Here is a 13,145-nt window from a genome sequence, read left to right as displayed (position 1 = left end):
TATTTGTACAAAACAAAACATATAAACAAAAAATATACTCTTCCATTATCTTCGAATATTTGAGAGAATTAATAACTTAACGAATTTATACTCTTCCTTTCATCGGGCAAGAACAATCTCTTTTTTATATTCATTATAATATCTCTCTTAGATTTCCCATTGAAATACAAATTTTCATTCAGTATTTTCCTACGTTTCGTTCTATGTGTGATGCGATCGATCGCCTTTGCAAAGAGCCAGCTAGCGTAGCTTATGGCCAACAAACGATCATCCGGACCGATAGAATCGAGACATAGCCAAAGTATGAAATAATTTTGAAAAGTGTGTTGCGTTGCTCGGTGTTCGTCGAACGGTTGTATTATTTAACGCTCTGTGCCTCCGCATAAAACGAAAGAAAAAAATCTCTAAGAAGAAGAAAAGAAATATTGAAAATTTATGTGGAAATTTTCACCAGTGAAAATGTGGGGTTACACAAAATTACAGCCATCCAATTCCAGTGTTGAAAAGCAAAAATTCTGAAATTTAGCAAAATTTTTTATAAATGAAAAAAAATTATTACGAAAAGTGCATTTTTAGTGGAAAAAAATAAAATCTAGTATAAGATAAAAATTTTATACATATATATTTTTATACATATATTTAGAACGAAAAGATATTGACGAATATTTTTTATGGGCAATCAACAAGGAAAATTACAACACCAAACTCAGAGTGGCCGTCCCAAGAAAGCTGTCCATTGGAAATCTGCAGGTGACACAAATTCCATATTATTTTTTTTAATTTAGCAGTTTTTTTACTATGTCAGAGTTTTCTTTTTAAAGAAAAAATTTATTTTATATTCGACATAAAAAGCTAAAAATGTTTAGTGGGAGCGCCAGAAATGTGGTTATTTTTAGACACCATTTTCACACTCAAGTGGTTGACTTTGCAGTATTGTTGTTCTGTTCGGTTCTGTTTTTTTGTCGGTGGTACTACTGAGGACACTGCTCTGCCCGTGTAGTACTGTGCGTTTTGTCTACGACGAAGAAGAAGAAAAAATACCCACGAAAATCCGGAAAAGTGTTTTTGTTTTTCTTCTTCTCTCAAATCAAACGAGCACAGCCAGCCACCAAACGCATAAAACTTAGCAAGAGATTTTCCTCTGCTTCTTTTTGAAATAATTCATTTTACTGCATTTGACAGTAGATCGAATAGAACAAGCATGCAAGCCTACTGATGGGTCCATCGACATTGTATAAAAAGGAAATCACGAAAAATGAGGAAATACCAAAAAAAACAAATAATTACAATTTAAAGGCCAGCAAATAAATTCCATTCAGATTTTCTTACTGTAAATTGTTTAGTTGTTGCAAAGAGCGAAAAGTGATATTGTAAAGAGAGGAATATGATAAAAAGAGATTTGCTCTTTAATTAGAAGCAACTCTTTCAATATTCGCTTAAGGGATTTTGAAATATTTCGTTAAGTTTTGAAATTATTTTTTTAACGAATATATGTTTTGTTTTGATTTCTCTGATATTATTAATGGACTTTTTTGTTGTATTCTTTTTAATGTTGCTTTTATTTTGATTTCGGCGTTTTGTTTTGAATATCAGAATTTTGTATTTTCAACATTTTCTACTTTGATGTTATAATTTCTGTTTTTATTTACTTAAAGTTGGCTGGCAATTGGGTTGTTGTTGTTGTGTATGAATCACAAATTGAATTTATAATTTACAAAATAAAATAATCGACCTTACACAATAAAACCCAGGACCGACCACTTTAAATGAGTCGCTAATTTTAAAAGTAGTTTAAGTCCCTTTTTGTTTTCTGATACATAACTTGGTTTTATAGAAAAGTTTAAAAAAACATATTACGTTGTATATCCGATCATTTTCAAGGGCACAAAGCCACAAACAAAATTAAAACCACTTAAGGGAATGCCCCAATATGAATGCTTGTTAAGGTTTGTAACTTTGCATATTGCCAATTTTTTAACATAGCTGAAGCGGAGGTTCACCCTTTTATAACTCGGGAACTACTTAAGTATATGAAAAAAGTGAATAGTTTTGGGTTAATTGATCTGTCGTTGCAAACTGTTCATGATATTGACCTCCAAACTTTATTTTGGTGGAATCTGTGTCTACTTTAATGTAAAAAAATGTGTAAAAACAGGTTGAGGCGAACCAGTTTTTTTATGTTCTCTATCGATTTGTGACTAAGCCACTCATTACACGGTCTTCGTGTCAAAAGAAAACTAGAAGCCAACAAAATGGGGACTACGTCCCTTATGTATCATTTTTCAAAATTTGAACTGCATTTACCTTTAAATGATGTTGACATTTTGAAGCTCGATTTTGAGTGTTTTTTTAGTTTTACTTCTAGCTTTAATACGCAAACAGGAATTTCTAAAAATCGATTATAAGATTATTGTAGTCGCGAGTCTGCGTAATTTGATATGTATTTTGTGTATGTAGTATGCACAGCTTCAGAGTAATACTCATCCGAAGGTGCGAATTTTGTGCGATCAAATTTCTAAAAAACCTATTTTTCGGGCCAAATTTTTAGATCTGTCAACTGAATGATATGGGTACCCGCGATCAATAAGGCTTTTTTACGTTTCGGATGATATAAAATCTTCTTCGTGAAAATCCATCTACTAGAACGGCAGGAACTGGCCTTCCAAAAAACACGAAATTTGGCGAAAAATGTTTTTTAAAATATCGCGGATTTATTTGCGTTTTCTGTGTATCATTTCCGCTTCAATAAATGTCCTCATACGGATTTTGATCTTTTTCGAAAAGAGAACTTTAAAAACTTCAGCCGAAAGAGAGATGTACGCAATTTATCTCAAAAATAGACTGTGCTGGCACATCCATGGTTCGTAATGGACCACATTGAAATGGTATAGATCGATGTATTTTTTTAGGGTGCACACCGAAATCGGATGCGCGTTAATGGCATATGGAGTTGTCGGAAATTGTTCGCGGTTTACGATTTTTTGGGTACTTCAATGCAACGTGTGGCACAACTTAGCCGTCAAATGAAATTTCGCAAAATATATATGGATTGGAAGATAAACTTCAGTACTGCCTGGAAACCGCATGCGCATCAAATGATTTTGAGAATTACGCGATTTACACGCAATTTAAAATGTATATTTCATAATATTATTTTATTATAAGATTTATTCCTATTTATAGAATTCTAAGATTTATCGGAAGGGCCTTGATATAATCCGCAAGGCGTATACTTATACACAAAAAGTTATTATTATAATTATAACTTCAATTTTTCGGCGAAATTCGGGTAAAATAGCAGAATAACCCCAACATTTTTTTCTGAAATTCCTTGTATACAATTAAAAAAATGAATATGATGACATTAATTTTTCGAAACAAAAACAAATATTTTTCCTCAATATCTTGTTTTGTCGTCGCTTTGATTTAGAAACCGCTACACGGACTTGTGTGATTTTGATATCATTTGATTCACCATCGTGTTTAGATTATTTAGATATTTTTAAATTAATTTTTAGGTGTGTGTATGTCATTAATATAATGAAAATATTGATGTAATATGCTATATTTTTTTATTTTTCTCATATTTCGCGAATATGTGCAACATTATCGTGATTATTATAATATATTAATATTCTTATTATACGGAGGAAGATATATATCAACGTTTTTGGTCAATATACTAAACGGCGTAATTTTAAGATTTTTTTCTTATGCCCAAAATTAAAACCTCGATAATTTTTGCGCGCACCAACCAAAAATTTGATCGCGAACGGTTTCGGAGTCAGAACATTTTTCTCTATATGTGTACCAAAAATCATAGATGTGCCACAAAAACAAAAAAGCTGATTTTTTGAAAATGGAATATTAAAAAATTGGCAATATTGCCAATTTTTTAACATAGCTGAAGCGGAGGTTCACCCCTTTATAAATCGGGAATTACTTAAGTATATGAAAAAAGTGAATAGTTTTGGATTAATTGATCTGTCGTTGCAAACTGTTCATGATATTGACCTCCAAACTTTATTTTGGTGGAAGCTGTGTCTACTTTAATGTAAAAAAGAGTGTAAAAACACGTTGAGGCGAACCAGTTTTTTTATGTTCTCTATCGATTTGTGACTACGCCAGTCATTGCACGGTCTTCGTGTCAAAATAAAACTAGAAGCCAACAAAATGGGGACTACGCCCCTTATGTATCAATTTTCAAAATTTTCACTGCATCTACCTTTAAATGATGCTGACATTTTGAAGCTCGATTTTGAGTGTTTTTTTAATTTTACTTCTAGCTTTAATACGCAAACAGGAAGTTATAAAAATCGATTATAAGATTATTGTAGTCGCGAATCTGCGTAATTTGATATGTATTTTGTGTGTGTAGTATGCACAGCTTCAGAGTAATACTCATCCGAAGGTGCGAATTTTGTGCGATCAAATTTCTAAAAAACCTATTTTTCGGGCCAAATTTGTAGATCTGTCAACTGAATGATATGGGTACCCGCGATCAATAAGGCTTTTTTACGTTTCGGATGATATAAAATCTTCTTCGTGAAAATCCATCTACTAGAACGGCAGGAACTGGCCTTCCAAAAAACACGAAATTTGGCGAAAAATGTTTTTTAAAATATCGCGGATTTATTTGCGTTTTCTGTGTATCATTTCCGCTTCAATAAATGACCTCATACGAATTTTGATCTTTTTCGAAAAGAGAAACTTCAGCCGAAAGAGATATGTGCCCAATTTATCTCAAAAATAGTGTGAGCTGGCACATCCATGGTTCTTAATGGACCACATTGAAATCGGTATAGATCGATGCATTTTTTTAGGGTGCACACTGAAATCGGATGCGCGTTAATGGCATATGGAGTTTTCGGAAATTATTCGCGTTTTACGATTTTTTAGGTACTTCAATGTAACGTGTGGCACATCTTAGCCGTCAAATGAAATTTCGCAAAATATATATGGATTGGAAGATAAAGTTCAGTACTTCCTGGAAACCGCATGCGCATCAAATGATTTTGAGAATTACGCGATTTACACGCCATTTAAAATGTATATTTCATAATATTATTTCCGCAAGGCGTATACTTATACACCAAATGTGATTATTTTTATATAGGTCAATTTTTCGGCGAAATTCGGGTAAAATAGCCCATATAACCCTAACATTTTTTTCTGAAATTTCTTGTATACAATTAAAAAAATAAATATGATGACATTATTTTTTCGAATCAAAAACAAATATTTTTCCTCAATATCTTGTTTTGTTGTCGCTTTGATTTAGAAACCGCTACACGGACTTGTGTGATTTTGATATCATTTGATTCACCATCGTGTTTAGATTATGTAGATATTTTTAAATTAATTTTTAGGTGTGAGTATGTCATTAATATAATGAAAATATTAATGTAATCTGCTATGTATATTTTTTTATTTTTCTCATATTTCGCGAAGATGTGCAACTTTATCGCGATTACTATAATATATTCATATTCTTATTTTACGGAGGAAGATCTATATCAACGTTTTTTTTTTTCTTATGCCCAAAATTAAAACCTCGATAACTTTTGCGCGCATCAACCAAAAATTTGATCGCGAACGGTTTCGGAGTCAGAACATTTTTCTCTATATGTGTACCAAAAATCATAGATGTGCCTGATTTTTTGAAAATGGAATATTAAAAAATTGGCAATATTGCCCATATATATTTGAAGATTTAAAAAGGAAGAAAAATAATTTACAAAAAAATTTTGTTGTTGTTTTTTGTGATCAAAAAAAGTCCTTATTTTTTATGGCGGGCATGATAACTCCTCACTGGAACATCGGAATCCAAAAATTCCAACGGTGTTAGAAAGAGTACATGTCTGGCTCTCGTATGAACTAGGATTATTGACTTCGCACAACAATTAACAAAATGGCGGAACTTTGAATTTTTTTTGGAAAATCGCCATTTTTACCACAAACTAAGTTAAAAAATAAGGAAGTTCTTCACCGATTGGTTTTATCCTAGTTCATACGAGAGCTATACACTCCCAGGGAAACGTGTCAAAATTTGGAACCGATTGGATTATTTGTTTTTGAGTTATCGTGACCGCCATTCGCAAAAGAGAAAAACGGGTTTAAAGTTTGAGAAGCCCTTTAGCCGTCACTTGATGCTGACACAATAAATCGGCTATATCTTCAAGAGTTCTTGAGATTTTCATTTGAAATTTTGTAGGGACATTCTTGAATTAGTGTAGATTCGAATTAAATCAAAAAAAAAATTGACCCCGAGAATGGGGGGGTCCCATTAAAAAAAATGTTTTAACTAATAAAAACCCAAACGTTGAAATATCTCAATATAAGAAAAAATGGACTTAAACTAGTTTCAAAAGACACAATTATAGGTATTAAAAAAATTTTCTGAACAAATTGTGGATAAAAAAATTATACTGACCATTCTATAGAAAATCCGACGTAGCTATATATGGAAGCTATATCTAAACCTGAACCGATTTCAACTAAACTTAAAACACTTTATTACATATCAAATTCGATACGCTGTGAGGAATTTCGTCTCAATCGAACAAACGTAAAGTCTTTGGATGGAATGAGAACAGATATGGGAGCTATATCTTAATCTAAACCGATTTTCACCAATTATAATAGGGTTCATCCTTGGGCCAAATAAATGGTCTGTGCATCTCAATTTCTCTCATTCCGATGATAAAAACGACCTTTGTGTTTACAATAAAATATGCTCGGACAAGCATAAATCAACTCAGAAAGTTAGGGCTGTAATTTGGCAATTCGGATTTTTTGGGAGAGAAAATTATGAATATAGGTCCATGTTTTAACATATAAAGGACCCACCACATTTTTGGTATTTTAAAAGTTGAAACAGAATTTTCCAACAGAATGGGCTGTAATTTTGCATTCCAGAATCTTCAAAGGTGAGCAATACTTTGAAAAGAATTTTCGATATTGGTTCGTGTTTTTACCTAACTCCCATATAAAGCCAACGGTATTTTAAAAGAAACTTCACTAAAATTTCCCATCGAAGTTTTTTTTAACATTTCGGCTTCATAGATGAAAACCATTAAACGTTGTAAAGTCGGACGGGGCGACTTTATGATACCCCTTACAACTTTGGCTATATTCAAGAGATGCATCCTAATAGACCTCGTATTTTTGAAGGACCATTGACTGAAAGTGGACTACATTAAATATGAGGTCTTTGTCTATATGTGAATAGACTTAACCGTACATGCAATAACCGGGTACATTTGTACTTAGCTATGGTGGAGGGTATATTAATGTTGTTTTTCTTGATCAGCGTAAATTTCTAGAGTTGTCTTTTGTCTGCAGGCAGGCCAAAATCGAAGATGAGCTATATCGGTTCACGCATAGGCATAGTGCAATGAGACAAAATTATGTCAATCGATTTAAATGAAACCAATCTAAAGATCATCCGTAATCTTAAGTTTATTATTTAGTGTACCTTTTTAATTCTCTGGTGCACCATTTACTAAATATCTGACGAAAATATATACGGGAGTTATAACAAAATCTGAACCGATTTCAATAAAACTTGATACACGTTAGGCTATCCTAACTTCAGTACGTTGTGAAAAATTTGATGGCAATCGGCTTAAATTTGGCTCTTTGGTGCGCCATTAATTTAAAATCGGACGAAAATATATATGGGAGATATATCTAAATCTGAACCGATTTCAATAAAACTTGTCACACTTTTGGCTATCCGAACTTCAGTACGTTGTGCAAAATGTTGTGCCAATAGGGCATAATTTGACTCTTTGGTACACCAATTACTAAAAATCGGACGAAAATATATATGGAAGCTATATCTAAATCTGAACCGATATGCACCAATTTTAATAGGATTCGTCCTTGGAGCAAATAAATGATCTGTGCCAAATTTCATCTCATTTGGATAATAAATGCGACCTGCACTTTGTTTACAATTTAACATGGACAGACAGACGGACAAACATGCATAAATCGACTCAGAAAGTGATTCTATGCACATTCTCAAAATGAACCATGAACCAACTCGTTTCCTTTTGCTGTTACAAACATATGCACAAAGATATATTATCCTGTACCACAGTGTGGTAAAGGGTATAAAAACGTGACCTTTATTCATCATTTTGAAAATATGGACCTCCATTTGAGCATAAGCATTTCGGGTTCTTAGAGGGGAAAATAACATATCTCCAATGATCCCGATCCACCGTGAAGGATAAGCTCAAGCATTTATGGTTCTTAAATGGGGAAAACATCTTTACAGATACCCCGACCTGAGGATTTCAAAGGTCTTGATATTAACTTCCCACCAAAATGACATACCGGATTTTGAAACGTAGTGACATCTCTGCCAAACATTGTCGATATAGGTTCCAACCAAATTTATGGTATTTTTAAGCTGTAATTTTATATTACAAGATCTTGGAGGGTGAACACAATCTTCGCAGAAAATTTTTGATGCAGATCCATGTTTTGACTTAGCTTCCAGATGAAGCGGGCTACATTTTTCGGTTTTTTTTTTTTAATACTTTAACCGATTATTTCTCATTTGGCATTCCGAGATCTAGGTGTAAAACCACGTTTTCTTATGGCACCCATCCTTAGATATTTCGATCCATTTTAGGTTTTCTGAAGGTCTGGACCGAAATTTCCCATCCAATTGCCTGTAATTTGGCATTCCAGGTTCTTGAAACGTTGAAATACCGTTGCAGAAAAATGTCGATTTTTGAAGATTTTAACTGTATTATTCTACCGAAGTGGCTATAATGTTTTATTAGAGATTCCTAGTAGATCCTAAAATATTTCTTTCCGGAAAATGTGGAATATAGGCTATACCATGGATCTACCTTATTTGTAGTATGTTGAAATGCTGGTTTTCTTTCATTCGTTTCAGACAATTTGGAGTTGATTTACAAATGTCCATCTTTAAGTCTGTCTGCGCACAATAAGTCTCCGTGGTAGCACTTCGATTTAATCCAAACTTTTCATATTTGTTTCCAAAGTTCAATCAAAATAACCATAATTAATACGGGTCATCAGCTATCCTCAAAATATTGAATATCGAACGGTAGATACCAAAACCAAATGGCCCAAAACAATTGTGGACCTACATTGATCATATTTCTAAATCGGAACATTAAATGGCCAACATTAATTATTTCGGTTAGAAAATATGTTAGAAATTTTCTAAATGCCGAATATCGAACTGTACTATTTAAATTTTGGCTACATCGAAATAAAATTTTACTCTTATCAAGCAGATACATATACGTTTTGGGTATATTCCATTGAGAATTATTTGGAAAATACTAATTATTAGTAAGCGTGTTTCATTGCTGTAGCCTAAATTTGGATTCTGAGTTGCAGCTTCTTACTGAAGATTGCCTCGATAATAAACTTCCCCTCCTTAGTCACTTTTGATCAAGTTCGTTATTTCTTCATCTTCGCATGTTTTATTCCATTACTAATAATCCATTCTCTCTTTCTTTACAGAACGTCCCTCGGCACCCGGACGTCCTATACTAATTCCCATATCGGATCAGCAACCCGATGTCGTTTGCCTACGATGGGAACGTCCAAGACTCGATGGAGGTTCTCCCATTACCGGCTACATTGTCGAACATCGTCGCATGGGCTCGCCGCACTGGGTGAAAAGTACCCCAATACCCGTTACAAATTGTGATGTGGCCATAAGTGGTATGGAACCAGGTTGGCGTTATCAATTTCGCGTTTTTGCCGAGAATATTGTTGGTCGTTCGGACGCCAGTGAACTATCCGATATACTAACAGTGACGCTGCAACGCAATGCCATCAGCGTACCACGCTTTATTGACGAACTACAGGATATGCATGCTGTCGAAGATGAACGTGTTGAATTTCGGGTGAAATTCATTGGCCAGCCACCACCCGAGATCAGCTGGTTCAAAGATGGCTATGAGATTTTCAGTAGCCGACGAACGAAAATCGTAAACGACAACGACGCTAGTGTCTTGATCATACATCAGGTGGCGCTGACCGATGAGGGTGAAATCAAGTGCACGGCGACAAATCGAGCCGGTCACGTGGCGACAAAGGCAAAGCTTTTCGTACAAGCTCCGCCCAAAATTCGTTTGCCACGGACCTATGAAGATGGCCTCATCGTGGAGGCTGAAGAAGCACTACGCCTAAAGGTGGGCATTGCCGGCCAACCTTTGCCGCAAATAACCTGGATGCATGAGGGTGAGATGGTTCAGAATGGCGGGAGATTTGAAATAACGAATACCGATAAAAATTCAATGTTAAAAATTGATAATGTTCAGCGGGATGATAGGGGCGAGTATAGCATTAAGGCCTCTAACAGACTGGGTGAAGATGTTGCCTCATTTTTGGTTACAGTAACGGCTAGACCCAATCCACCCGGCAAGGTACGACTGAATATGTCATTCGGTAAATCGGCTACATTGTCATGGACGGCACCTATTGACGATGGTGGTTGTAAGATTGGAAATTACATTGTGGAATACTTTCGCATTGGCTGGAATGTCTGGCTTAAGGCGGTTACAACTCGTTCACTCAGTACGACACTGCACGACTTGATTGAGGGTTCGGAATATAAGTTCCGTGTTAAGGCAGAAAATCCTTATGGTGTTAGTGAACCAAGCGAGGAGTCGGATATACTTTTTATACCCGATCCCAAGAGAGGTATAACAAAGCCCACTTCACAAATTCAAATCAATGAAGAAGCAGGGAATAAGCCAGTGCCACCTCGACGTAAAACGTTATCGCCACAAAGACCAACTGCCGATGCTGCCACCGAGACAGTGGGTCACTTCTCACCCAAGGCTGCTCGGAAGATAACACCTCAGGTCTTCGATAGTGAAGATTTACACCGTGAAATGTCTTATGGGACATCGGTGAGGAAGAGCCCCTCTCCGTTCACAACTAAGGAGACGGCAAACAATGCTAAACCCACCACAGAGAAAATTCCCAACAATTTGACTTTGAATATTGAAGCTGCCATCGAAAGAGAAAGTCGATCACCAGAACGTTCACCAAAGACTCAAAAGAAATCGCTTTTCTTGCCGGGAATTTTGAAAGCTAAGGAGGTGCCAACAAGCATCAGCAATGTCACACAAGCACCAAAAACTGCCCCGGTAGCGGAGAACTCGAAAATCATTGATTTCATGAAACCCCGTAATCGCAGCCTCAGTCCACCTCCGGATAGTGGAAAACCCACAAAAACTAGTAACACCGCAACGACGACAACGGCATTGCAACGCAGCTCAGAGCCCGTCAAATTGGGATCAAGTCAAAATGCCACACGTTTTACCGGTCTCCAAGCCTTGTCTCCGGCTGCCCGCAATGCACCCGCTTTGGCCATAGCCATTGCAACCAGTTCTCTGAGCAAAGAGAACGATGTGAAGGCAGTGGGAAATGGAGTTGCCAAGACTCAAGCAGCTTCCAATGGCAACTCCAACAACAACCACAACAGCGGAAATGGCCGATCTGCATTACCAACCCCAACCATAGAAATTAGTGCTCCACCCAAGCTAATTGTGACCACAGCAGCTCCCTCGCCCCCAACTTCACCGCAAAATGTTACAACTACCAGCTTTGCGGCGGCCACTCCCACCATCAACTCCCAAACTATGGCATCCCAAAATCCAACTCGCAAAATGTCCAATACCGACAAGCATGACGAAGTTCACACCAGCAACGAGTTCATGCTTGTGGTGTTCGACAAGAACAGCAAGGTCAAGGATAAAGACAGTAAGTGCCGGTTACCCTTCCACTTCCTTCCCACATTCTCCCTATATCCATGCGAATTGTTTCTATAGAATTCCTACTAATTCCATCTAACTTCTCGTTTCAGAGCAAGATTCCTTCGAATTGGATCTAGAGGATGCCATACAACCTCCCCCCATTTCCATATCGGCACCCGATTTAGCTTTGCTGGAGTATACATCAGCCCTGCACACGTTCCCCTTACGACGTTCGGTCAGCTCTACGGAATTGTTGTACGAGCGAGCTATGGCCCGCTTTTACGAGGCTGTAGAGCTGGAGGAGGCGGAAAAGGCCCGAAAACTGAAAATATCTCAAGACAAAATTGCGGCCCCTACAAATGTGCGTAAACGTTTGGGTTCCATGACCGAAGCGGAACGTTTATCCTTCGAGAAACGTAGTGAAATGAGAAGGCAGTCAGCCGACATTGCCCACGACATCAAATCATCGGCACTACACAAATGGAACTCGAAGGAAAATATCGGCGATATGAAACCGCTGTCCCGCACAATGCCTCAAATGTACAACAAACGTCAGGAGAGCCAAGAGAGTGGTGAAATCAGTGATGAATATCAGACCCGGAGTGAACCCAATCATCGAGAGGATAGCTACGATTTGGGTTCCGACTACACGGAGAGTACAGCTTCATCGGATGCGGATTCCATAGAAAAATTCAAAATGGAATTAATGGCCCGTACACATTCGCCCAGTCCTAGAGAATTGGAAACCTATCATCCACGGAATATGTCGGCAGGGGTATTCACCCCATATCGGGCACCAACTCCCGATGAAGCTGCCTTGGTGCTGACCAGACCTGTACCATTGCCCAGTCCTGATTTTGTACCAAAACCCATTCTTAAGCGACCTTCCTATGAGAATGTTCTGCAAGCAAACAATAACCAGTCCATGGAACCGCCAAACAGTCCATCATCAAATGTCAAACCCGAAAGTCCGGCCAGTGACAAATTGGATATTGCCAAGGGCATCAAGTCATTCTTCAAGAGAGATAAACGTTCCGCCACCGAAAGAAACACCGAGGAGAATGAAATGATTTCGAATCCCCAGGAGAAAACCAATGCCTCACTACTTAAAGCTGAAGCGGAGGCCAAACGTAAAGCCAAAGAAGAGGAAGAGGAGCGTAAGCGAAAAGAAGCCGAACGGGCTATGATGGAGGAGGCTCGTGCAGCTGCAGATCACTACAGTGAGCTGGTACAACAGGTGAGCACAACTAGGAAATATCATACACCGCTCTACATGGACCAGGAGGAACTGAAGAAGATAAGCGAAAAGGTCAAGCAGGATAACGGGGCAGATGAGGATGATACCGATTACAATACGCTACAGCAGAGAAGATCACACAG

General features: G+C 37.0%; 1 protein-coding gene across 1 annotated transcript; it reads left to right on the top strand.

Annotated features, from left to right (window-relative positions):
- Nucleotides 1-585: 585 nt before the first annotated feature.
- LOC133333802 (titin homolog) lies at nt 586-13,121 on the top strand (the record flags this gene model as incomplete). Its single annotated transcript, XM_061542090.1, has 4 exons — nt 586-750; nt 9,517-11,416; nt 11,519-11,772; nt 11,876-13,121. Coding segments are annotated over exons 1-4 (3,479 nt in total), but the record flags the coding sequence as incomplete, so codon positions are not given.
- Between the last annotated feature and the right edge of the window lie 24 nt (nt 13,122-13,145).

Source organism: Musca vetustissima, unplaced genomic scaffold (genome assembly GCF_032173495.1).
Source record: "Musca vetustissima isolate MV318-11 ecotype Yass unplaced genomic scaffold, APGP_CSIRO_Mvet_v1 utg35065, whole genome shotgun sequence".
Lineage (NCBI taxonomy): Eukaryota > Metazoa > Arthropoda > Insecta > Diptera > Muscidae > Musca > Musca vetustissima.
The sequence above is the reverse complement of the archived record's forward strand: the minus strand, read 5'-3'. Positions and strand labels throughout refer to the sequence as shown.